Below are 27,230 nucleotides of genomic sequence, written 5' to 3' on the forward strand. Positions count from 1 at the left end.
GATCTGATTGACTGGAAACTTCAGCCCAATGGATGGGCTGCTTCCATTCGGAGGGTTTGTGTTTCAGATTGTTATTGAAACTCAAAAGATGGAGGTTGTCTTTGCCTGGTTTCAGTTCTGGGGTGCTGCTGATGGACCTAAGCACCTCCACAGGTAGCAAAGTGCTCTACCACAAAGCTATCTCCTCAGCCACAAAAGACGACCTTGAGTCACTTTAGAAAAAGAAAAGAAAAATCCTTCCTTGCAATAGAAAAGATCCTGCTTCTAAGTTAATGTTAGTGTGGAAATGGAAAGTCAATCTCCAAAGCTCAAGATTAGCAGATTTCTCATTCCTGGGAAGGAGGGAGAGGCAGCGAGAGCCTACTCTAGGATGGAAACCTCAAACCCTTCAGCTTTCTGCTGGTCCACAGTTTACTCCAGGCATGCTGGTACTGTTGTGTTCAGAAACAAACATGCTCTGTGAAAACTAAGTGGTCGCTGCTCTCTCCCTGCCATGAAAAACAAAAGGTACAACCTTGCATATGAATAACACAAAAAGTTTTGTTTTTGAACACCAAACTCATCCTGTAGCCCTTTCCCTCCTCTTTTTATACGCAGCAGGCTTTTTGTGGGAACTTTCCACATACCTGAGTTGCACAATTGTCTGCCCAGCATAGTCTTCTCCTCACTTTATAGACAGTCCTGCAGTCAAAATATTCCTTTGGAGATAGCATGATTTGGTTGGGAATATGTCTGCTCTATGTTCACACATCAATATTTCATTCAGTTGTACTGCTCACTTGTTTATAAATAGTCAGTCTTGACTTAGTCCACCCCTACCTTCAAAGAGGCAGCTCACTCAATTCTGATCATTATTAACACCTTTAGCTCTGATTCCTGGTTAACTTAGTCTTTGGTATTATAAGAGATGAGCTTCTCCTAGAAGTAATATTCAAGAGGAATACAGTTTCAGTTTCTAGTCCCAGGTGGGTTGAAGGGAGGACAGTGTCATCAAGAAAAACAGGAAGCTGAGATGACATATTTGTATAGCTCAGCTATTGAGCCAAGGATAGTATAGAAAAGAATGGCTCATTGAAAGTTACAAGAACAGATATACCAACACACCCTAAATCAGGAGGCAGAGGTGTGAGAAACGCTGTCACTGGCTCGGTGATTTTATTCTTCTGGGGTGGAGTGATTAACCTCTGCTGGGAGTTGGCTTTTGTGTTCCTGGATTATCTTTTCTCTCTCCCTCCTTCAGTCCTCCCCTCCCTCCCTCCCTCTTCCCATCCAGCAGTTAGCAACTAGGAAACATGGATCTGTTTCTTCAAGTCTCCACTTTGGATAATCAAATAAACACGAGCAAATTTCAATCATCTTGTCTTGGTCTCAGCCATCTCTGCACCTGTATGTAACTCGGGGGGAGGAAAATGCTGGTTATTCATGTTGTTACTTCTGCCTCTCTGATCTCTATCGAGTTGACCTGCTTATTATAACCCTTTTACCCAGGCAATGAAGGTTTTCCCCCCCACTCAGCCTCCCCTCCACCCCATCGCTGAGTGGCTTAAAAGATCTGCAACTGGGCTGAAGCAGCTGTTGGCTTCATGCCCTCCTCTAACTTGATTATTCTTTGGACACGTTAGGCAAGCATTAGTGATTGATAATGACGCTAATTAACCCCTTTCCTTTCCAAAGAGTAAACGGCTGCCAGCAGGACGCTGCAAACAATAAATATAAAACACTGTGTACATCCATATCTGCTTAAGGCCCAACTTCACTTGGGCACATGCAAACTGTTCTGCTTTGCGTAACAGTTTCTATTTATTCACACACTTCTCAAAAAGCCCCAGGGTGGGAGGCAGGGCAAGAGCTAGAGTTAAAAAGGTAGCCTGTGGCTTTAAGACCACAAAATGTTGTGTGCTTACCTGTCCAGCAAAGTAAAACTCTAATAAAAAGCATGCAAGTCATTTTTTTTATTTCAAGTCTATACTTTAAAAACAAAGTAATCCAACTTTGTTTTTAACCTGTTTAATCTTAGAACAAGGCTAGTGACCACCTGACCTTTTTTTTTTTTTTTTTCCTGTATGAGGAACCTCTCCTGCCTTACATAGAATTATTGTGCACACCCTTTGGATTGAAGGAAGTGGGAGGCATTGTTTTCTTAGAATAGATAAAATTTGGACTTTAAGCAGGATTTGGAGGAATCCAGGTAAATTGGATTTTATTGTGCAGTCTAACATAACCTGAGTTGTAAAGAAACATACATTAAATTTGGAATTTTGATAAATGAATATTCCTAGCAAGTGAATAAAATGTATTCAATTAACTAAAACCCTGTGCACTTCTGAACTGAAGTGGAATCGACTGTAATTGATTTATTTGAAACCAGAGGTTAAGGACTGAATTAGCTAAGTACAACTGGGTATTTCAGCCACTGACTTCTCAAATGTCAAATCCCTTCTATTTTAAATATTATTTCAGCTGCAGGGCATTGCGGTCCTGATGGTAGTTCCATCAAGAACACAAATTGTATTAATATTCGATTTTGGGGAGGAGTGGTTTGAGTTGTGATTTTTAAAGGGTGTTGAAGTATTGAGGGAGTAACTGACTAACCACCTAGAAAGAGCATTGTGTTTCCATGAAAATTGGGTGTGGTAATTAGCATAGCCTGGCAAGCATCTTTATAATTCAACTATGTATCCCGAGCTGGTTTATTCCAAAGAGAATCTTTGTTGTTAGCATATAAAGACTCGACCTGTCAAGCAATCCCCACATGTCTGGGAAGATTCAGTTACAAGAGAAAAAGCTAAAATTCACATAGCCCTTGGTTACTCAATTAAAACATTTTTTGACAATCTCCTCCTGTATTCCAAGCCACTTAAATGTACATAACTCCTTTTAATTCTATTGTTTAAAAACAGTGACAATATCATCAGCCTAACTACAGAATAAAAATTACTGATTCTCTGCATGTGAAAACCATTGTTTATTTTTACCTTGTCCTGTTCCAGGCACCATTTCCTTTCTATCTTTCTTGGGATGCAAAGATTATATTGGGTTCCAACATAACAAGCATCTGTAAATCCAGATATGAATGAATGGTATTTAATAAGATTGTTTTCGTTTTAAAATGAGTATTTATGTGTCATTGGAGAAAGAACAGCAATGTATGGCTGTTTATGAATGCTATTGTGCCTGAGGTAAGGATCCCCCGCACAATCTGAGATGCAGCCAAGAAAAACAGTCCTGATAGACAATGCTTCACTTCACCTGCTACGACGCTGTGTGCATTTCATTTCTGTCAACAGTATGTACAGTTAGGGTTCATTCGCCTCATTATTTTGTTACATCTACGTTACAGTTAACCAGTCTCTCTAGGAAATAATAAATAACCGCTTTAAAAAACAATTGCCGCGTTGCGTTCTGAGAATACACTTTCCATTTGAATTTTTTTAACCCACCATTGTTATGAATTCTCTGGCTTTGGAAAATAGAATTTAGACTCCACCAACTCTCATTGGTTTGTGGAGATTGATTTTACACTGCCTTCTGTAAGGAGATTAGAAAGAAAAGGTTGCAAAATGGACACTCGGGAAAGACCTTTGCCTTCCTAGTCTTTGGCGTGCCAAAGCACAGGAACACAAGTCAATTTCTTCTCAGCAGGACCATCTACACAGCTTCCCTCTAAGCCTTCCGCTTAGCCAACCTCCATATCTGCTAAAAATATTTTTTTAAAAAAACATAAATTAAATAAAAATGAAAAGCCACCTCACTTCCAATGCAAAGAATTACAAATTACATTTACAAAAGCTCTGAATTCGCCATCTTCCTGTGCAAGAAGGTCCTTCCTTCCCCCAGAGCAGGCACACAGTCCTGTTATTGTGGAAGACAGATAGGAAAGCTTTGCAGGGGCAGACCTCCCCCACTCCCTCTACCCCACTTCTGAGGCATTTTGTGTTTCTAAAAGGTCCAAGGAGGAACCAGTGGAGACAGAAAGGGGTGTGTCTGCATTTGGGGGGAATCAGAGATTCTAGGGATCCACCTACTTTGTCACTCCCCTCCACTGGCTTCAGTAGTGAATTCATCTCCAAATGAAATATTAAAGCAAACGGGGCCAATTGGCCTCTCTTTCTGTGTTCCACATATAGTTTTCTCCTTCCAGAAAAACAGGGTTAGCTTAAGCCATAAAAGCCTAAGCAAACAAGTGAAGACTGAAATGGCCATCTCCTTTGCACTAATGAGCTAATCATTTCAGTTTCAGTTTTCTTCTGACACAGATTGGAATGCAGTTCTGGGAGGAGAGCATCTCCTGTTCTTCCCCTTGCCTCCAGCTTGTCATTCCTAATGTTTAGTTCTGAGGGTTTAAATATTTTGGCTTCCAAAATGCAAATGAAAACCTAAAGGATCAACATAAATAAGATAAAACTTTATTTTTAATAATAAAGTTAATACTGCCAGTCAGGAAGCAATAGTACGTCATTCCTTTAGCAGTACAAACAATCTTTTATCCAAAAGAATACATTGGGTTTTTATTGTGTCATTTGTCTGAATACAGACTCAGTGGAATATCTAAATGATACCCTGCTCTGAACTCCAAGTTGAAAGTAAGTTTTTATTATACTTGAGGGAAACAATGGGTTCAGCTGCTTATTGCAAAGAGCAATTGCCAAGGGAGAGTTAAACTCAATTACTGTAACCATACTGAATAAAAAATACTGCCAAGAACAAAAATACGCCTGGGTAAAGACAGCCACTGAATAAAAAAAATCGACATAAAGCGTATCAAATATTTATTTATCTGGGCAACAAAGGACTATGATACATTGACAGGCATGGAAACTACTGCCAGCGAAACTCAACACAGTACATCTAGAACTGCTTCCAATGTGGCCGGTGAAGACACAGAATACCAGGTGGTCCCAAATGCTTGAAGTTGAACAAAAAGAGAAAGGGGAGAGAGAGAGAGAGAGAGAGAGAGAGAGAGAGAGAGAGAGAGAGAGAGAGAGCAGAGAAATCCCTAACCCTTGGTTTAAAGACAATATTCATTTATTGCTCAGAGGAAGCTTTTAAGGGAGGACAGCGAACTCAAATAAACTTTATTTTTCTCCCCACAATACCATAGGAGAGTTATCAAACTGCTCCATTAAAAAAAAAAACAAATCTTTCCAGTGTCCCAATATCACTGTTTTTCCTTTCAGTTCAATGAAAAGCTAAATGTAATACTAATTATATATAAAATTTTATTTTACTTTTAAAAAGTTTTGTTCAGCTGTTTCATTATCATCATTAACATGCTACCAAGGGGCTAAATTCGTGAATTCCAGAAGGGGAGGGGAATCACCCAAACCCTGGATTTCTAAGTAAATAAAACCACATGAAGAACGAATAGGTAAGGAGGATCCAAAAGCCACTAAACAGGAGGTAAACGAGATCACCAGATAAATAAAAAAAGGGTTAAAACAGACTCACCATATTTACAAATCCCATTAAATTACACATAAATAAATATATACAGAGACGTGAACACTGATTCCCTTATAGAAGTGTGGATTGTGTCATCAGAGGAAGTTCAAGTGGGCACCTTGCAGAGACAACTTCTACAACTGAAGACAGGACATAGAACTTCTGTATTTGGGTTCAAGTTTATTCACAATACTGATAAAAATGTCATTATCCTCTTTGCCTTTTTTTTTTAAAGTATGGCTACAATCTGAAGTATGCAAGGGAAGGCGATGAGTTAGTCCCATGAAGCTCGTATACTTTTTTAATTTTTTTAACGTTCTTTTTTTTTAGAAAAAAAAGTTTTAATGTTTGTTGATTTGATTTAAAAAAAAAAGGTTCACAAACGAGACAGAACTTTTCTTTGCTGGCTTCACGACCTGTTCTGTTCTGTTAGGCTCCACATGAGGGCAAGGGGGTGTTGGTGCTGATGGGGAAGTTGAGGCAGGACGCTGAGTAGGCAGCGGCTGCCCCACTGGCAGTCGAGAGAGCAGTCCCGAGGACTCCGGGGACGAAGGGGCGGCGCGGCAGCGCAGCGTAGCAGCAGCAGTAGGAGTGGCTGGTCCCGGAGCTGTCACCTGCCGGGCGGGGGAGGGGCGAGTGGGGGGGGCGCGGACCGGTGAGGCGGGCGGGCGGGCGGGCGGGCGCGGGGCGGGAGGAGAGCCTCACTTTCTGTGTTTCTCTTCTTTGTCACTGCTTTTGGCGCTGTTGTCCGTGTGGCTGTTGGGGTTGTTGCTGAGGTACATTTTGTCCATGGCCTTGAGGGCCTCGGTGAGATAGTTCTGCAGGGCGGTGACCGCGGCACACACCGCCGGGCTGCCGAAGCCATGGGAGATGAGGTTGAAGTGGGTCAAGCAACTCTGGATGCCAGGCTCCAGGATAGGGTTGGGCCGCGAGTTCCCCAAGGGAGATCGGTCCTGAGCCAGCAGGTCAGTGAACTCTTTGCAGATCTGTCTGCGGTGGAACAGAGAGCAAGGTGAAGCTTGCACCAGGCCTACAGGCATCAGGGGGAAAAGCTACTCTCCCAGCAGTCACCTCTGCCTCCTAGGCCCCATCCCCACCCTCCTCCCTGCTCAGGACCCAAGACCAGCCGCTCAGAAGGAAGCCTGTCACTGCTAAACCAGTGGTCCTCCCTTGAATATCTTTCCTACTTCAAAAAAACCTTCTCTCTCCAGCCCCCAGCCCTCAGACACAACAAACTTCTGCCCACATCTTTCTCATTCATAGCAAACACCCTGAACGTTGGAAAGCATTTACAGGCTGCACCGGAAGTTAGAAACCCAAAGTCCCTCTTCAGTACTGTAGAACCATCAGTTTTGCTTTCCAAAGTGTGGTCAGTGTCTGCCCTCCCCCCCCCCAGGCCCCCAAAGGAGCCACAGTAACAGTTGATGGAATGGAGTCTCCTCTCATTCACCTTCAAACCCAGTGAGGTTTGAGTTTCCAAGGAAAGACAAACTTAGCTTTTTAAAAACAGCAGCAGGGCTGGGGAGAGAGAGCTCATTGGAAAAAGGACTTGACCACACAGATAAGGACCTGAGTTTGGATCCCCAGAACTCATGTAAAAGCCCAGCTTGAAGATTTATGTCTCCAGCCCCAATGCTGGGTGACAGGCAGGGTATCCCAGTGGTTTGCGGGGCAGCCAATCTAGTCCAAATGGTGAGTTCTGGGGTCGTGACGAAGAAAACTGTGGAGAGCCACAGAGAGAGCAAACCTCAGCACCCAGGAAGTCGACAGCTCTAGCAGGGACCTTCCTGAGATGGCTACTGCGTGCGTGCGTGCGTGCGTGCGTGTGTGTGTGTGTGTGTGTGTGTGTGTGTGTGTGTGTGTGTGTGTGTGTAACGGTGAGGAAGCAGTGTCATCCATCAGACCAGAAACTGTCCCACCCAAGCCTCAGCCTCTCAATTCTCTGCAGTGGTGCCCCCCAGAAAAACCAACTTTTGATAATTAAGGACTTCAAAACAAGCCTTTTAAATATCCAGAAAACATATCAAAACAGTCATTTTCTTTTCAATCTGGAGAAGTCTATTCAGCCCAGGCACCTAGGGGAATATAAACTTGGGCCATCTTGAAACCCATTGGACAGCTTGCCTGTAGGTTAAAATTTAAGAGTATGTTTGTGTGCCTCTGTCTCTTTCTGTCTCTGTGTGTGTGTGTGTGTGTGTGTGAGAGAGAGACAGAGAGACAGAGAGAGAGAGAGAGAGAGAGAGAGAGAGAGAGAGAGAGAGAGAGAGACACTTTGGAGGCTAGAAAAGAATGAAAGAGAAGAAAACCAGGATTAGAGGTAAAAGTAGGGCAGTTTCTGGATGGCACATTTTGCAGGTCCCAGCTTAATCTTTGCCCTCAGAGAACACACTGATGAGAGAAAATGTGGACCTAGGTAAGCCTGGTTGGTACCTTTGAGGACTTGGACTCTGGTTTTTATGAAACAACACTGTCACAGATCCACACTCTTACACCATTACTTTAAAAGGTAGTGAATCAGAAAGAGACTGGAGAGAGGGAGAGCACAGGCAGCACACTGACAATCCCACACTGGTTCCTCTTTGATGCAGTCTGTGCTAATTTATGTTTGCGCCCTGACTTGAGCATTCACAGCAGAGCTGATCAATAAGAATGGAAAAGAGAAGAGAGCACACACAATATATATATATTGTTTTTTTGGACAGTGAACAGCCTAGACCCTGCAGAGGTAAATGCCTTACTTTGTAGCCAGGAGCATGTTTTTTCTTGTCACTTGCTCATTGGGATCGGAATGTTGTCGGTTGAGAAATTCCGCTACTGCTTTGGCAGGAAATTCAGTTTCGCACACGTACCCAAAGTCCCTGGCTAGGTGGACGGCTTCTCCTGGCAAGAGGTAGGAGAAGGGAAGTGAGGGCCAGAGAACGAAGAAACCGGCCGGGATCAAAGTTTCCTCTCAGAACCACACTCCCTTCGTTTTCTTCACTAAAAGTTGGAAGGAACAGACACCCCCTTGTTTTCTTACTTCAGAGATTCCTTCTCTGTGAGACCTGGAGACCTTACTCATCAGTAAAAGTGCCAAGTTGGCTTACAAGGCCAAAATGGTTTGAAAATGTTAATCCCACCCATCGCCCCCTACCCATCCCTGAGGGATGTTTCCCCAACTTCTGTTTGAAAATGGCTCTGCTGTTCCAGCCTCACACCTATCAACACATTCATCAATGATGTTTCATAATTACTCCTTGAGCTTCTCAGCAAGGGAACAACTGAGAGTTTACATTTTAACTTGATCACGTATAATTATCTGTTCATCCAAGCCGATTAACCAAGAGGATTTGAGGGTCACTCCACTGAGTCTGTCTGTGTTGTTGATTTTCGAATCTTTGGTTTTAATTTCCTGAACCAGTTGGTTTTTACTGCAGGGCTTCCTGCCATTAGCTCCAGCTCCGGAAGAACGCATGCGCCAATTAGAGCATCAAAGGCCTCTCGGCAGAGCTTGTTTCCATAAAATGGAGCGGATCACAAACAATAACAGTTCTCCAGAAACTGCCTCCCCACTTCAGTCTCAACCCCAGACCCAGACCAACTCTCACGCTCCATCCTTAGCTGCCGCCACCATTTCCATGACATATAATTTGGGGGGTAGGATATGAAAAGTGGTTTTCTACATACTACCATTATTTTAATATAATGTGGCTGTATTTGAATTTTTGGCCTTGACCGTTTTTTTTTTTAAGTTTCATTATCATCATCTTCAACACCATTTAACACATGGAAATCATAGAATTCCTCAAAAACATTTGTTTCAGATGTTTTCTAGAAACTTCCAAAAACCCTGGATCTAATGGCAATATCTCCCCCAACATACTGTGCAAATAAGATAAAATTGCCTCATTGAAATATGAATGCTAGTTTTAAATCTGCCTGGGAATAAATTACTATCTTTTTATTTTCCTATTAGCATGAGATATAACAAGCCACAAAGAAAAGCACAAGAGAACTATGCATTCACCCCAACCCTTAATCCCAACCTTAAACCAAACGACTACAGAAAAAGTTAGGAATCTAGGAGGCAGGAATGTGAACGGACTCTGGGGATAGTTTTTGTTTAACTGGACAGGGATGGCTTTTTGTCTTGAGGAATTTGGAAGGGTGTGTGTGCTAAAAAAAAAAAACTGTCATAAGAAACTCTTTCACACCATGTCTGCTTCTTTTTCTCTTTCTGTATCTGACCATCCAAATTCTAAAATTGCTCACTTTCTCTCCCTCGTGGGGAGAGTGAAGCACAATGAGGCAAGAGATGAGGAAGAACATGTTTGGAAAACAACAGCAACAAGGGCTTTTAACCCTGAGCTTCCAGGACGGTCTTAAATCAGGAGGCGGGTCAAAGATTCCCAAATTAATTCAGGAAGTAATGGTCATGCATTTCTCAAATGCAGATGTCAGAATAACTTAAGTGATTTACTGCTGAGTTCTCTAGAGGAGACAGGAACTTGGGGAATGTGTGGCTCTTAAACTTGTGCATTGTTTAGGTCAGATTTGTGCTGAGGACAAGGTAATTTTATGGGAGAGAGGAAGAACATATAGGCATGAGTGTATATAAATAGTCTCTGGCGATTTGTTTTGCTTTGTTACTGTTTTCCGTGACATCCCAGAATTCCGCTCACTTCCAGTTATAGCTATATTCCTTGGAAAGGTGAAACCACCAAAGTACACAAAACACATTCAAATATCTGGCCACTAAATATTATCCATTTCCCCAGACAACTGTTCCCTTCTTCTTAGCAAGTGGGTTTGCTTACCTTCCACTAATGATGTAAGCAGGGTGACGTTGGCGGCTTTGCGTCTGCCTGCTGGCAGATTTAATCCTATTTTGTCCAGTTTTTCTCTTAAAGATCTTCCTCCATTCTTAGACTTCGCTCTGTTTCATAAAGATTTAGAAAATATTGACTTGCTCTGTGCCACATTAAAGTAATTTTGAACACTTTCTAAAATGTGTTCTTGAAAACTAAGAAGCCTAAGGAACTGTACAGAAAGGTCATAGGAGATACAGGCTTGTTCAGCTGTAAAGCACATGCTGTGTGCAGTTATTGCTGCAACTATTGTGGCAGGTTGGGAGCTTCCAGTTCTCTGAAGAAGAGCTACAAACACACACATAGCTCTTAACTCTGGAGTTGGAGGTATTCTTGAGGTCAGCTGATTACTGTGTATTTTCCCTGTTGCTACAATAACACAGCCCCCAGTGGGGTCTTTAAATTGTCTTCACAAGATCTGCTGTTAGGTCATTCCAGTAACCAAAGTTATCATCACGATCACATTTCATACTCTGGCTTTGGTCCCAATGGGAAACACATCTCGACAACTGTTTACACGCCACGTCAGGAGCATAACTGGAAATGTCAAAGGATGATGGCTGATACCAGCCTTCAAAAATTTCCCTGATTTCGGAGACAATGGAGGCACTTCTAAATAGATGTCTAAATAGACTCCCATAATCAGAAAGTGGTTAAGATAAATTGTTTAAATAAAACAGCAAATTAATTAATTTCAGATTTTATTCCCTACTCAAGTGGCTCTTTAATTGCGTGGATTAGATTATGCTCCCTTAGGTAAGCAGTCTCCGATACTGGAGATGGGGGAAGGCGGGGGAGGTAAAGCAGAGGGCAGAGGAAGGAAAAACCAAGGGGCTGAAAGATGATGACAGTCACTGGGATTCATTCTGCAAAACCCTCTTAGAGGATGTGGGTGAACTGTCGCCACCGAGGCCCAACTCCGGGTCAGTAAGATTCAGGAATAAAGTTAGACAATGAATTGCAGGTCTTATATTGAGAGGAGAGTAAGAGACATACTATTTGACCAAATGTGACACTAGGCCTACGACTCACATCACTGGGTAGAATCCTAAGATGGAGGACATATAGCTCTGAGGAAAGACATTCCCTGGCCATCTCACTCCACCTCAGAGAGGTGAGAATCCTGTGTTAATGGATGTGGTCCCTGAGAGCGACTACATACAACGAACGGAAACTGGAAACGGGCCCTGTCACACATCACAGTATATCGGAACCGACAAAAGCTAGTGTCTCTGGCACCCAGGCTGGGGGTAAGGGGTGCCTTCTGCAGGGAGGTGCCAGCAACCAGGGTTGGGGAGGCATGCGGGCAAGCAAAAGTCATTCCCTCGCTTTACTTGAAAACCAGTCTCCACTCAAGGGCGACAGGCTCCCATCAGAGACCGCACGGTACAGTAAGGCAAAGCAAGGAGCCCACAAGTTTTCCTGAGCTTGTAACCTGTGAGCAACCAGGGAAAAGGCAGCTGCACGGCGCCCCATGGCTGCCAAGGCCGGGACTGAGCCCGCAGCGGTGAGAACTGCGCGTGCGTGCTGAAGAAAGCCGAGGCTCCGCAGTGCGCAGGCGCGTCTCACCCCGGCCCCGCCCACCAGGCTCCACTCTCTCCCCTCCCCACCCTCTTCCCTGCCAGCCTGCGTGCGGTACCGCTACTGTCCCAGCGCAGGCGCACTGAGGCCGCGTCCGCGGGGCGGGGCGGGGCGGGGCGGGGAAGGATGGGCGGGGCCGAGCCTCACCTCCGCAGCACTCCGCCCAACAGCGACGCGTTGAGACACTCGGGCGGTGAGAGGCGCCGCTGTACTTCCGCCACCGTGACCTTGTACTTCGAGGTGGAGCTGAGGAGCGACAGGCGACCCGGAACTGAACAGAAGACTTCGTTGGGGTTCACCACGCCACCGAAGAGGTTGTCCTTGTTGATAGGGATGGCGGAGACGGCGTTGCTGTTGGACTTGGACAGGGACACAGGGCCTGCGGAGACAGAGGCGGACGCGTGTTGGGGGGGCGGGCCGACCGCGCGCTGCTCAGCTCTGGAATCCAGCAGCGGCTTCCTGCCATCACCCTTGCTGCCAGCTGTCTAGAGATGGCTGATGCTGTCGCTACTCCTCCCTTCCCCCCCCCCCCCGGGCTTGCGGAGGGCTCCGGCGAGGTGCAGAAGATCGTGTTTGGGGAGACAGCGGGTGGGTTTCATGTGCAAACCCAGGGCAGGGTTGGTGTAGCCAGGCTTTTGCGGACGAAAGACTCAGTGCGGAAAGAAATTGCTGTTAAAACCGGCGGATAGTCTCGATGGCTGCAGCAGCCAGTAAATGAACATTCCCTTAACTAGCAAGTGGTGCATTCTGTTGTCACACACTATACGAACCTCCTTTCCTCGATAGACCCTTATGTTTCATTTTGAAAGACACTCAAGCCCATTTTTGAACGGGACGCAAGAAAAGGCCTACAGCTGAACACTAGGAATGCATCCTTTTGTTGAACAAATACTAAATGAACCCTGTCTGCCTAAGCCCCTTCAAAGGGGTGGGGGATACGATATACAATCAGTTAAAACCATAAGCTCTTCATTGTTGGACCAACCATTGTTAGAAAACAAATTCAAGACCAGGCAAACGAGGGGTCCATTTCTTAACACCAATTTAATTCTGATGCATCCACAACCATTCAAGTACAATGCATTTATATCTTAAAATCCCACATGGAGGCATATAATAATAATATGCACACAGTCATCCCAGCATTTTTTTAATGGGGATAGTCTAGTCGTATGGGGAGGTGAGGGGCTCTAGGTTTTGGATAGATCACTTGTGACATTAATAGCTCTGGGGAGGCTAATAGAGACAATAGGAGTTAAACGAACTCTTGAGAGATTACTAATAAAAGAGCCAATTATCATGTCGACTTGGAAAGAGTACCTCTTAAGATTTATCCCTTGCACATCTAATTTGACATGACAAAGACTTCACAGATGCAAAAATGAAACTTTAAACTAGCTTACACTATACTGATTGGAGTTAGAAATGAGAATAGTTTTATATAGCATCGTCATCTGGTGCCATCTAGAACCCTGAGATTATTGTCACCATAACAACAACAACAACAAAATACTACTACTGCATTTAATACAAGAAACTTTATTTCTACCCACTAAGCACAATGCAGATGATAAATTCATTCAAACCCTGTAACACCTTTTTAACAACATATTTTCTAAATACATAGGTCAATAGTAGCATCTTCAAGATGCTAATTTTAACCAAGAGCTAAATTTTGTTAACCTAATTCACCAAGTTTTAAAGCCCTGAGATTCAATCAAGAAACTAGAAACTAAATCAGAGAACATGAAAGTTTTCTTCTCCGATAGAGTGCTTTAAAAAAAATCTGTCTTTTCATTGATATTAAATTATTTGTATTATTTTAGCTTAATACACTTTTTAACCCTCGTGGCCTTTAACTCCACACAGTGAATTAACTATGAAACCATTTTCAAATTGAAATGCCACTTCCAAATCAGGTCAATATTGCACATTTCATTTTGTCCAAATATGAGTAACTAAACTCAGTGCTGAAATCATGATCTGAACAAAGCTAGCCTGTTGCCATTTCCAAGACCCTGAGAGCTGGTTGTTTAAGCACTGTTCTTCTATGCCTATCTATTTGCTAATTCTGAGCCTTTAGGAAATCCTATTTAAAAAAAATAAATACAGTCCTGCAAGTTCTTTTAAATAGCACTCTGCCTGTAAGGACATGCTTGGAATGCAGAAGGAAATGGCTTACCTTTCTTAATTACAGTTTGATCTGGGATGTTAATACCCGGGTCTTCTACATGCTGCAACAAAAGGATACACATGAATGTAAGTGTATAATCAAAACAAAAGGAAATGAATATTCCCTGCAAGGTGGGGGAGGGGAAGGTGGAGGATGGCAGTCCCCCCTCCCTCATAATGACATTTATATATAAACATCTCATCTTAGCTTACTGAATTTGGAGCTTTAAAACTCAAGAGGTTTCACTGTATATCCACAGCCCACTTCTCCTCCCCCCTCCCAGCAGATAATCCACATTGAACAGGATGGGATGGGGAATAAAACTTTCTTTGAAAATTAAATGAAGTTTTGGAGTTCCTAATCTTTTCCCCAGTCAATTCAGCCTTTAGAAATGCATGTGGCTTTGCTGTGGCTCCTCTCTGCAGCTCGGGAACCTCAGGGATCCCAGTGTCCAGGCAGCCAAAGCCAAGGAAACACAATAGAAATGACAGGGGTGGGAGGGACAGCAGTGTGGGAAAGCCTGCAGGTAATGTAACAAAGCACACGCGCACGCACGCGTGCACACACGCACACACACACACACACACCTTCACTCCAGAAATAATCTTTAAGAAATCTGCTACCTACAGTAAATCTGGCAGGAATGTGGAAATATCAGGGACAAAACCCTTTGAGGCTTCTTTCCTGTTGTCCAGCAGCAGTGTGGGGTGCCCCTTTCTCTCTCTCTCTCTCTCTCTCTCTCTCTCTCTCTCTCTCTCTCTCTCTCTCTCTCTCCCTCCCTCCCTTTACAGATGGTTGTGTATCCGTGAGTGTGCTAGAATCAAAACGTGATTAGAAAGTAAAATGAAATCATGTTTTCTAATGCAGAAACTGACAGGCAATATAATGTCTGGCTGTGTTTACAAATTAGCACCAGGGCTGCTGAGAGAGAAGATTTCGCAATCGTTGCCAAGCACAGGCATTGCCATTTAAAAAACTATTACTTCCTTCTCTAGTCTTTGTCCAACAATAATACTGATTCGAACATTTTCCATTCTGTCTTGGATTTATGCTCCTGTTAATTGTGCCTGATCGCAATGATTCCGGGTGGATGGTACTAAGTTGCTTTATTACAGGTTTTATTATACTCAATGCTCTCATTTGTAACTTGCCTAAAGTGCTTCTGGATTTAAGTATAATTAAATTGAGAAATGTTCAGAAATGACTACTGCTGCAGTTCTTGTGTTTTAACTATATGGGGAAATATGATCCCTTTATGCATGCACCCTAAACCCATAAAGTAAATGTAGTGTGGCATAATACTTTTATTTCTGTTATTTCTAGCTAGACCTTGTCCATACAGGGAAGACTGTTAAGTTTAAAACCCCACTGAGATATTAATGATTAAATAATTTTCACCATCGATTTGATTTTCTTAAATATTTAGCAGTCCTTCTTATTAAAAGTTAACTGTGGCAGCAATGAGAAAATTGAAAACAACCCTTTTCCTGACCCAAATTCCTTTGAAAGATTTTTTTCTTGAAAGGTGGGGGAGGGTGAGAAGAGCAGCAACTGGGTTTCTTGATCATTTGGTTAATTTCTCCTGCTGATCAATTTCACCACAAAGAGTGACCACACAGGTATCAAGAATTCCCACCAGCCACATGACATTTTTTGCAGGAGACCTATTTCCAATACACAGTAACTCCAAAAGCTTAAATGTTATTTTGCTATTAGTGTTCCCAAAGAACAGGCAAAGAAAAGAATTCAGGGACTCTCTGAGACAGAAAACTAAAATCATCATAATTTCTATTTCTGTTCAAAATTACTTTTATAAAATATTGCCTCAAATTCACTAAGCATAGTTTTCTAAAGCATACCAATATGAACACACACACACACACACACACACACACACACTGCTTACTGAGTCTTGCATTGGATCAAGTGCCTGCTTTCCTGTGTTCCATGCAAGGCTGTTAAGCATAACCAACAAATTTCAGTGATTAACTGGGCTAAATGAGAGAGGTAATAAATTTTCTATTTTCCTGTAGAACTTCAAGAATGTTTTAAATCTGCCAGGCAATCAGGTGAGTTCATGTGGTCGTTTTCCTTACAATCTAATTCAGCAATCATTAAACTGTCAACAGACATACCACTGCTATATTTGATGCAGTAATTTGAAATAGCATTTAAGCAAAAATCACATCCAGATACATTTCCTTTCCAAAGAAAAGTACCTTTAGCAGAAGCCTTTACAGCATTAAAAAAAATAATAATATTGGCTTGCTCTAATTCCATTTCAGGAAGATTGTGAGAAAACCATAAATTTATAGAACTGAAGTTGAGGTGCTGGTTGCAATTTAATTTTTAAAAGTATTTTCAAATTATCAATAGCCTGAGTTACATTGTAAATAGTACATGTGCTGAGGTCGTCCTTATTTAGAAATCATTTTAAACTGCATTTATTGATAACTGAATTAGAACTCAATGCAGCGCCCAATAGTATCCAAACATTTAATTGAATATGCAGTATAGCAGCTTCTGATAGGCGTTGGGAACCTAGCTAATGATTTATGAGGTCACCACTTAGCACCCCCAGGAAGAGAAGAAAGCTGCATTTTAATGTCCCTGTGCTTGGATTTGCTACTTGCTTTCCTTTGATCAGGATAGGGGAGGCATAACTTCTGGGTTTCACTAATGCTTATAAAACCCGGTTCAAGGACCTTTTCCCTAAGTCTCTCGCACTTTCTTTTACTCTGTGAGCGCGTATGAGGAGCTCTCTGGACTAAATTTAACCTCTTTCCTAGAACAGCGAGAAATCCCCACGACACATTCAGCAGTGGAATTAAGCCCCCCTCCCCCACCTACACAATTTATTGTCACGGAGAGGAGAAGCTACAGAGAATGGTGACCATCGCCTGATTTATTTCTGTTGGCTGGAAGTGATGACCCAGGCATTGTTGAGCGAGCTCCATGAAGCATTGTTCTCAATTAGTTTTTCATTTTTAAATTCAGTTGTTGAAGTGAGTCTCACTTCTACTCCCAAATTATTGAGGAAAACCAAGGCCCTGCGGGCCTGGGCTCCACGAAGCTTCCCAAAGCTTCCGGGAGGGCAGGTGAGCCTAGGGCTGCGTTCCCTCTCCGCCTCTTACCGGGACGTCCTCGATGGCGTGAGGTAAGGAGTGGATCGGGAGGTCCCCGAGCCCCGAACCGAGCCCGTGGGGGCCATGCAAGAGGTCCTCGTGCCGCCGGTAGTCCCTGCGAGGGTCCAGGCCCGACAGCTGATGGGGTAACCCCCGGTGCGTGTGCAGGAGCCCAGACTCCTGGCTCTGCCTCTGGCCGGGCCAGCCCGGGTGCTGCGGCTGCGGCTGGGCGTGCAGGGGGTTCAGGCTGTAGGGGTCGTTGACGTGGGAGTAAGGATCTTGCGACTGAGGGTAGATAGGCTGGTAGGGCGGGGGGAAGTAGGGAGGCTGGAAGTCGGCATTGGGGGTATGGGACAGCGGCGGGGCGCTGGTGTAGGGAGATTGACCTACAGTGCCCAGCTGGGGCAACCTTGCCGTCCCGTTGCTGGTGCCGTCGTGACGGTCCTGGAAGAAAGCGAGACGAAAGGGGAAAAGTAAGAAATGAGGCGCAGAGTTTTAGCTATCCCCCACTAAATCCATTCCGCAAGTCACTGCGGGGAAATCACCCGTTCCCCTCTGCTGGACGCCGGGGTGGGAGTATCAACTCTACATTGTTCACGTTAGAAAATACCCCAGAAGTGATGCAGGCCTTTCCAAAAAACCGCAAAGGAATCAGAATATGTAAATCTAGGGGCACAACAGACTCTCCCAGATATCCCTCTCAAAGGGGGCCAGGAGATGTAAAAGGGTGCCCTGTAGCACAGCCCGAACACCCGCAGTAGCAAACCTCCCTTAAGCAAAATTCAAACAGCCACTAAATATTAAACAGCAGAAGCAGTCTTTGCTGTTCCCGGATTTGAACCTGTCTGCCACCGCGCTATTGTTTACTCTTCCATTAATCTGGAGGGGGAAAATCATAAACCTTCAAAGACTATTACCATTTCATGACTATTTAAATAGAAACATGTTTCGCAAAGGGGCCGTAAGGAAGCACACGTTTAAATTACCAGCTTAAAGGTTTTAACTGCATGGTTGAGGTAGGGGTGTCTGTCTTTTCCGCTTCCTCTGTTAGGAGGCTTTTACACGACAGGGTCGTTTTATGATATGAATGGGAAGTAAGGGATAGGGTTTAAAATAGAAAGATTCTGCCTTACCCGGTTCTTTTAAAAGAAAGAGGGGCACCCCGGGGCGGAGGCCCCCGCCCCTTCCACCTCCAGCCCCAAAGGGCAAAAGAAACCCCTCTCTTTACATTTCTCTATTGCAATCTGCTAGCAAAGCAAGCCAAGAGTGGGTTCCAGAGAATCGGAACCCTCCAAGGTTCAGCCTCAAGGCCCCGGGCTAGGGGACACACCGGGGTGCGCCTTTCAACCCCCACAGACGGATTAAGCATCAGACGTGGAGAGCCGCTCTGGAACAAGTGAAGAAGACGCAAGGAAATAAAGACGAACCGGGCGAGAAACTGGCCCAGGGAATGAGCTGCGGGGTAGGTCTGCGAGCGCGGAGAGGTCCAGCAGGGACAGGGTAGTGGCGACGCGTTGGATTTGAGGACGGAAAAGAGCCAGAGAAAAGAGGAAAGGGGGATAGAAACGCAAGTGGAAGAAGCAGTCCACCAGGACCCCGGGCCGAGAAGCCCTGGATCTCGGGCAGTTTCTCGGCTGCGGGTTTCGGAATCAGAATTCCTAAGGAAACAGGGATGGGTGGGGGTGGGGTGGGACTCACCATAGCTGAAAAACTGTGAACTAACATCTGCGAAGAGTCTGGGGTAACCAGTCAGGGTGGAAAAACACCAAAAACAAACCCCAAACACAAAAACCACCACGCCTGGAGCACCCGGCTGCCCGGCGGCCGAGAGAGCCCCACACAAAAGGCTCCGAGAGCCCCGCGCCACCCAGGACTCCAGTCACCGCGCGGACGCTCCAGCGAGCGTCGGAGCCCCGCTCGGATCCATCCGAACTTGTACCACCGAGTCGCGCGGCGCCTTCAGCTGGTCGAACCCGCGATCTCTATCCTGCCGCGATCGGTTAGGATGCAAAGTTCTTTAAGAAAAACGAAAACAAAAAAAGCCAACCAAACAAAAAAAATACAAAAAAAAAAAAGAGGAAAAAGTATGTGTGTGAAGTGTGTGTGTGAGAGTGTGTGTGAATGTCCCTTAATCCGTGTCTCCCCTCTTTTCTTAGCGGCGGCTTCACTTCAGCTTCTAATAACCGCGCTGGGCAGCGTTCCTGGAGCCTCCTAATAGCAGATATTCATGACTATTAATATTACACGAATACTTAATAAGGGAAGAATGCCTGGAAATCGAGCGTGAAGCGGAGAAGCAACTCGCGCCGGAGCCGGCTCTCAATGCAGTCATTGACGGGAGTCTCAGTGTAGCAAATCGGAGGTGGGGAGAGGGAGCGCGAGAGACAAAAAGCGGGCGACGGAGGGAGCGGGCGAGCGTGCGGGGGGCCGCGGCGCGGCGTCTGGCGAATCACAGCGAAGGGGCAACATTTTAAAAGGTTGCAGGGCCTGCAAAAGTGAAAGAGAAAGAAGGCGAGAGAGGGAGGCCGAGGGGCGAGAGCACCAAGAGGGAGGATGTGTCTGCGTGCGTGTGCGAGAAAGAAAGTGTGGGCGACCAGAGGAGAGAGGAGTGGAGGGGGGGGGAGGAAGGAGGGAGAGCCTGGGAGGAGGAAGGGAGGGCAGGAGGGAGGGAGGAGGAGGAGGGGGCCGAGCCGGAGCTGCGCAGGGGGAGCCCGCGGGGGAGGGGGAGGGGGAGAGGAAGCCAGGGAGGACAATCGGACCTAAAAGGCTGGGGCAGACCTCGGAATGGAGCGGGGGTCGCGCGCCGCGGGCTGGAGCTCCCGGGACCCGCGCGCGGCTGCCCACCGGGTTCTGCGCCTGGGAGGTGCTTCCCGCCGTTCTCCGGCCGCGGGATTCTCTGCTGCGCAGCGGGGCCTGGCACTCGGGACTCGGCTGCCCGTCGCCGCGCTGCTCCTCCATGACCAGGCGTCCCGCCTGGGACCAGCCCGCCCGCTTCGCCAACCCTGGTCCTCCGCCTGCTCAAGATCTGCCTTCCCTAGGACCTCCTGGCTGCGCGCTCCTCGGCGGCGGCGGCAGTTCTAATCTCGGCTGGTCCCTGGACCCGGTTCCGGGAGCGGGAGCCCGGACGCGGCCCCGGGCGCGCACAGACGCGAAGCGGCCCAGCCTAGGCGCCTCTGGCAAGGGCTCGCGGCTCCCGGCACAAACCCGTCGGACTGGCTGGGCCACTCCCGCCGACACCCTCCAGATGACAGGGCTAGCTCTCCCCGCGCGTCGCCACTGCCAGTCTGCCCGCCCGGTTGTCGGAACAAGCGGCACCTCGCCTCTTGCGTGTCCCTGCAGAGCCTCGGTCAAATCAGACAACTCCAAGCCCGCTCGGAAATTCTAAGTCCCTGCCCTAGCGCTGGCTAGCCGGCCGCCACCAAAGTTGTTGAAATTGCCCAGACTTTTTTTCCTCCTCTCCCACTCCATTCTCATCATTCTCCCCCGCGGATACCCCCCCCCGCTCTCTCGCACCTCCAGAGTCCCTCTGGGGGTTCAAGTTCATCTCGCGCCCTACCCCTCGAAACCCCTTCGGTGTGTGGAGCCACGCGAAGGTTATCCACCCTCCCACTCAGGGCGCCGGCACCCAGAACAGAGTTTTAGGTTCCGAGAAAGTGAAAAATCACCAGGCTGGGGAGGGAACCCAGACCCCCTTAGAAACGAGCTGCTTAAGAGAGGCTCAGTCGTGCCTAGGCCTATCCGCAAAAGTCACCCTTAGCCTTGAAAACAAAGTGTCCGGTTGCGTGGGCTTCCCGCGCCCCTCCTGGCGCGCCACGAGAGCCCCAGAGAAGCACAGGTACTGAGGAGATGCCACCTGGTGTCCCATCTACCAGGTTGGGGGTGGGGAGGGGTAAAGGGGGAGCCAGGATGAAGAAAGACGTAAAATAGTATTCAAAGAGAAAAGGGGAGGGAGTGGGTGACACTTCCTTCACACGAGCCCAGTTTCTGATTTCAACTGAAGACAGAATTCTCCCCTCTACACCCGCGCACAGGCGCTTCAGCCAGAATCCCCAGCTCCAAATACGAAAAGGGATAGAAAAAAAAAAGCAAAAGAAGAGCAAATGTCAAGGCTGCTATAAATTTATTTGGATAATCACGGGCCTCCTACCCCTCCATCGCCCCATGCACTCATCAGCTCCTTTCTATAGGGTTTATAAAAGCAAGGTTGAGGCCATCTCCTGCAAGTAGTTGGTTCTTTTTCCATGCCTCCCTGGCTGTTCCAAAAGCTATTCTCTGGGGTCCTAGGTTTTAAAATGTGTTCCCAAGGGGAGCACTCTGTGGTCCCAGCGGACTCTCGGAAACCGGAGGTGATTCGCAGTCATGCCCGGATTCTCAGGGTCCCGCGGCTAAGCTCCGGCAGGCACAGGGCAATCCCCCACCCCCACCCCCGACTCAGAGAGTACGGTAGTGCGTCTGCACCCAGCCACCACCATGGGTGTGTCCACCCTTTAGCTCGGCGGGAGAAACTGCTTAGAACTTCAAGGAATATTGGAGCTGAGGAGTGAGCCCAGAGGCGGACGTGAGGGCTCCCAAGCCGAACCCGCTTTCAGGGAGGTGCGGCCCAGGTCTGGGCGAAGTGTGTGGGCCCTTCTCCAAATGCAAGAAGGGAACCTCTTTAGAAAGAAAGGAATGAATGAAAGAAAAGGGAATATTAATCTCAGAGAGGAGGTGAAAGGGTGAACATTTTCTTTTTTTCTTCCTGCTATCGTAGATACCCCCAGATTCTTGCTCAAGAGACACCAGAGTGCACTGACACGTGCCCAGTTGCCAACAATTGTTTAAAAAAAAAACAACAAGGTTATCTCTTCGTTCCACTCTGAGGCAAAGCCACAAGTAAGCAGAAAAAAAGGGGGGGGAGTGGGACACGGGCTTCAGAGGACTAAAGTGAAGCAAGCAAGATCCATGTCCACCCTCTCCAGCTTTTCCCCGGTGCTCTTCGGACGAATTCGAGGGGCGGGCGCCGCGCTGGTGAAAGTTTGTTCCACCAGCCTTTCGCAGCTAGCTGCGTGGAGAGGAGGAGAGGGAGGGTCGATCTCCAAGCCTGTGGTCGCAAGGATGACTGAGCCGGCGCCGCGCTTACCTCACAGTCTTCGTACTTGATATTATCCGTCAGTTTCCAAAGCATTTTCATGGATCGGCGTGATCGGATTTGCCCCTCTGCGCCTCTCACCCCAGCGGAGCTACTCTCTAGGTTAGCGCAAAGTGCGGGCTGCGGGCGGTGAGCACAAGAGGAGGAGGAGGAGGAGAGGAGGGCGAGGAGGAGGAGAAGGGTAGGAAGGAGGAGGAGGGAGAGGAGGAGGAGGGCCAGGAGGAGAAGGGCGAGGAAGGAGGAGGAGAGAAGGGTTAGAGAGCTCCCGTGTGCGCTCGGAGATCTCCCTCTAATGGTAGAAACTTTTCCCTTTTCCTGCTCCTCACCAACAGCCTAATCGCCTCATTAGCATATCAACAATAGTCCAATTGCTCGCCAGTACCACAATCTGCCGCCGGCCGCTCCGACCCAGGTATAAAGGCCTCTTCAAGCCGCGAACTCGCTCCAGGAGCACACGCCTGCACGCCTGCCTGCAACCCCAACAGCTAGCCCAGAACTCCACCACCCTCCCTTGCTCCAGCGATCCCTACCCCGGCCCAATTTCATCCCTTTCCCTTTCGCCTGTCTACGGATCGTGCCAGCCAAAGAAGCCTTGGATAAAGCTCGGTATTACACAGGGTACTAGCGGCGGTGCCAGGGGACCAACTTTTAGTACACCCCACCCCTGCTACTACAGCCGCCTCTATCCGATCTGCCTTTCGTCCCCATCCGATTTTATTAGAAATCATTATCCCTTTCGCAATGAATCGTAACCATCAAACCAGGACCAGCAAAGTCACTCCAGGATTTTTGCCCAACTGGAGATCGCCGCCGCTCGTGGCTGTTACCCCCTCGGGCTGCAACGCCCTGGGAGTTTTATTAGGTTTGAGCTTTCCCCCAGGTTGGAGATTCTGCCAACCGGCTCCCGCGGCTCGGTTGGGGTTTGCGATCTCTTAATTGCTACGTGTAAAATAAAAGTTGTACCCTGAAGAGGTTACTCGACAGCTCCAAGGGTTAAATGATTTTCCTCCAGTTTGTGTGAAGCTAGAGCGGACTGACAATTCGTCGGGGTGTTTGGGCTGTAAGGTTTTCCAGGTGCAACGTGGACAAGAACACGGAATTCGGATGGAGATGCATAGCTGCTTCTGGAGTTAGCTGAAAAGCAGACCCATGAGCGCCTGAGACTCTCCATACCGTGTCATACGGGCATCAAAATAAATAATTAGGAACCGACTTTCTTGTGCTAATCGGCTCCAGTTTTCCCAAGATTCTCCTTTTTAATTAAAGAAGGACGCGATCCTTCATGATTTGATGTTACTAACGCCGGCGCGTTGGCGGCGCAATGGCCAGCTGGTGAAGAACCCGAAGGAGACACCCCCTTGCCCAAGCTGACCACTCCAGGCTCTCCAGCTCCCCTCAGGGCCTTACTCACTCCACCAGGGAACCCTTCCTCCCTTTCAGCAATTATTTTAAAGTAAGAAAAAAATTCAAAGACTTTAATGTGATAGTTTGATATACAGGGACTTCTCTGGCTGACTTTCCCACTAGCACTCTAAAAACATTTTCCTCTGTCTTTCTCCTCTTAATTGTGGGGAGCTTCTCAGCAGCAGCAGATGTCCCTCAGACACCTCTGGTTCATCTGTTTTTGTGTTTCTTTTTTCTTTGTTTCTCCCCTCCCCCCTAAAAAACTCTGCCCCCCCCCATTTCCAGAGTGAATCCATCTTGGGAGTGAAGACTTCTTCATCAAATCCAAGCGTTCAGTAACAGGTGGAAGAAAGGCCAGAGAAAGAAAAAAACCCCGCTCTCCACTAAAAGCCGAGGAGGGGCAATTCCTCCTTCTCAAGACCCTACCTAGCTAAGTTAGAGCTTCCTTCCTTCCCTCAAACCAAGAGACAGGGCCAGAGGTGACAAGGGAATTCAAAGACCCAAGGCCCTAGAGACCATCCAGACATGGCTTCTCACGTTTAAGCAGTCAGTCATTTGGCTGATAGGTCTAGGAGCTTGGCACCCCACTCTGTCCAGAAAACATTCAACATTCCAAGCAAGACCCTGCCAGGTTTCCCCCATGGCCTGCTGAGCAGCAAAATGGCTTGAAACCTGGAGCTTAGCCTCTGGGAGGGGCCAGTACCTCCACTTTCCCAGAGGCAGCCGCAACCGGGTGCCCTATGACCTGTAGGCCGGCTCCTTAGGCCTTCGAGCGTGAGTTTTTACATCCTGCGGAATCCGACTTGCCGGGGTGCTTGAGGGAACTCTTAAGTTTCGCTTTCTTTTCCTGCAGTTGTGACCTGGGAAAAGGTGCTTAAGGGTTTATATCCTCTCCTACGGGACCCTCATCCCCTCCTCTTCCCTTGCTGCTCAGTGTCCCACAGATCTCTGGCTCTAAACCAGCCAAGGGCTACTAAACTGTTGTTGTATTCCCGCCAGGGGCACCATTGACGTGCAGATTGAGGCCTGCCAGCTCTGTGCCTCCGCCGCCCGCAGTGTGGGCGCTAATGAAAAGGCTGGGGAGAGCAGTCGGGTAGCCCCTGAACCAAGCGAAGCTAACGCTTGCATGAGCTTCATTAACATAATTCATCTCACTGCGGTTAGTGCTGCGTCTGGGCAGGGGCCCTGGTTCCCTGGGACAGCAGCGCTAAGCCTGGAGTTAGGGCAGGAGCTGTAGGCCTGGCCTGAGAGAATGGACTATATTGAGACAGTGACATCAAGAGAAACAAAGAAACACAAGGGCCGGGATGATCTTTTGTCTGATGGTCAACACCCATTGAGTCAGGGATGCTCAAGTGACCAAGCCTGGTGGACTTGGTCCCATGGGACTCAAAGCCACTAGTCCTCACCCCCAGATTCTGGCTCCTGCTACTTGCCAAACTATAAGGCTCTCAGCTGCAGGCCTTCGGTTCCAGCATTCCTTAGCTATGGAAGCTATGGGTGGCTTTCAAACCATATCCTGCCTCGCTGGAGGTCTGGCTCCAGCCCCAGTGGACCCTGGGTGGTGGGCATCTCCTCATGCCCTGCAGAGCATTTCAGAATTCAGTGGTAAGGACCCCCAAACTTCAGCACCCAGAAAGAGAGCTAAGCCAACATGGTGTGGTAGGAGAAGGCGTTTGTGACTGGGTGGGCCTTCCATCCTTAAACAAAGCCAGTCTAAGTTTGAGGAAGGAATATTAGTTGGTAGTTTTAACTAGAGAGGGGGTATAAAAATATTCATTCAACAAATAAAAGTAATAAATGTAAGAGGAAAACAAACTCAAAAGGCGTTCCTTTTTCCAACTCCTGGAAATGTAATGAAGACACCTCTTTAAGGCTGAACTCACAGGCAAAAAGAGAAAAGGGAAGCCAAACTCCAGGGCCTTGCCCTGGGAGGAGCAAAGCTTTCAGCTCTGGTTTTTCTTTGGGAAGGTCGAAGCCTTTGGTTCAAATTGCCCCTTAGGCTTGTGGCTTACAGAATCTCCCTCTAACTAGGCCTCCGTTGGCTGGGGCAAAAACAGGGCCCCGCGGTTCCTATTATGAAATGCCCGACCGGGGAGAGGCGGCATGCTACTTCAACCTGGCTAGAGCCGCCCTTGTTTCCCTGTAAGGAGAGTGTGTGGAGGCACGTTCCTGGGGCGGGGGCCAGGGTCTGTGGCTCCGGAAAGGCAGGACCCAGCACCTTTCTGCTCTGGGGTGTCCGCGACCTAGCAGGGTCACCTTTGGCAATCTCTAGTACTAAAAATTGTTATCTTACTCATCACCCCACAATTTTGTAGTCCAAGAAGCGAAAACCCACCCTAGGAAGCTAATTGAGCGAATCGCTAAACTTTGGACAAACTTTAAAAAGTGTCTCTCAAGAAAACGTGCTATATTCAGTCATCCGGATCCCTTTTCACCCACCCCACAGGTCCCCCAAATGTAGGGTTAGCCAACCGGGACAGGTGCACCAGAACCCCACCCGGACGCGCAGCCCTGGGGTCCAAGGGCTAGGCGGGCACAGACATCGGGGAACCCACACCTTCAGCCCCGAGTCCCTCCCCACTTCTTAATTAGTCATCCACCTAAGTTTCTGTTGAGGTGGCAGTGGGAAAATGGCTGGAGATCAAACCACAAGTGACCCCAGGGGACACCTGGCCACCTGTGGAACGTGCACTGGATTTTTTCCGGGCTCTGGCCCGGAGGGCCGCACGCTTGGCCCCAGAGCCGAGGCTGTCTTCTCTTCCCTGGGAGCCACTCTTGGGCGCTGCCAGGCATGCCTCACCTAGGACTCCCCTGCCCTGGGCCACGGCGCTTCTTCTCCGCCTCCCACTCCCGGCCCCCTCCTCCGCTCCACCCCCGCCCACCTCAGCCCCAGCCAAGGCAAACCCCCGTACCTGCCAGTCCCCCATTTTGGCAAGTATGGACATCGCGTCTCGGCGCTCCTGGCGACGGGTCCCCTCCGGGCATGGGCTGGAGGGCTCTGTCGGGCCCGCTCCCTGGAATCGCTTAAGCAAATCCTCCTTTTTTACCTGCTCACCAACATCTCACCTGGTCATAAAGAGCTGGGTTGCTACCTGCCGACGCATGCGCGCTGGCCTAGGAATTCACTCCGCCAGCCCCAGTCCCAGCACCTCTCTGAGCTGACCTGGGAAGTGATGGATTTATAGCCAAGGCAATCTCACCATCAGTTCCAGCTTTTCCCAACAGCCCTAACCCGCTTTCCCGGTCAGTCCCTGGCCAGTGAACCGAAGCCAGGGACTGGCTGCTGAAGGTTGCTGAGTCCCACGCGGGTGTGAGCGTGTGTTTGAGCAGTCGTGTAGTGGGGACATCTGCAAGATCATTCCACCTTTCCCTTGCCCCAGAACTTTTGGGCTAGAGATGGGGGATGGGCTGGGGGGATGGGCCAGACCTGGGGAAGGGCCCAGATCCAGAGTCCCGGCACACCTGGACGCTAGCGGTGGTACAGGGTCCCCGCCCCCTCCTCCTCACCCGCCCACGAGCTTCAAGGC

The 27,230-nt window shown here is 47.8% G+C and overlaps 1 protein-coding gene across 4 annotated transcripts; it reads right to left on the reverse strand.

Moving 5' to 3' along the window:
* Positions 1–4,752: 4,752 nt before the first annotated feature.
* Tfap2a (transcription factor AP-2 alpha) lies at positions 4,753–26,772 on the reverse strand. Of its 4 annotated transcripts, none has more exons than XM_040755861.1 (7): positions 26,616–26,772; positions 17,178–17,612; positions 14,053–14,104; positions 12,018–12,249; positions 10,239–10,357; positions 8,181–8,322; positions 4,753–6,432 (listed from the first exon to the last, which is right to left on the reverse strand). In XM_040755861.1, exons 1-7 carry the CDS (start codon positions 26,646–26,648, stop codon positions 6,144–6,146), a joined length of 1,302 nt encoding a protein of 433 aa, XP_040611795.1. In that variant the 5' UTR covers positions 26,649–26,772; the 3' UTR covers positions 4,753–6,143. The 4 variants fall into 4 exon arrangements, with proteins under 4 accessions (XP_040611795.1, XP_040611794.1, XP_040611793.1 ...); XM_040755860.1 differs by lacking the exon at positions 26,616–26,772 and adding an exon at positions 22,288–22,440; XM_040755859.1 differs by lacking the exon at positions 26,616–26,772 and adding an exon at positions 19,947–20,557.
* Positions 26,773–27,230: the final 458 nt, after the last annotated feature.

The sequence above is a fragment of the Mesocricetus auratus genome, unplaced genomic scaffold (assembly GCF_017639785.1).
Source record: "Mesocricetus auratus isolate SY011 unplaced genomic scaffold, BCM_Maur_2.0 Super-Scaffold_100013, whole genome shotgun sequence".
Lineage (NCBI taxonomy): Eukaryota > Metazoa > Chordata > Mammalia > Rodentia > Cricetidae > Mesocricetus > Mesocricetus auratus.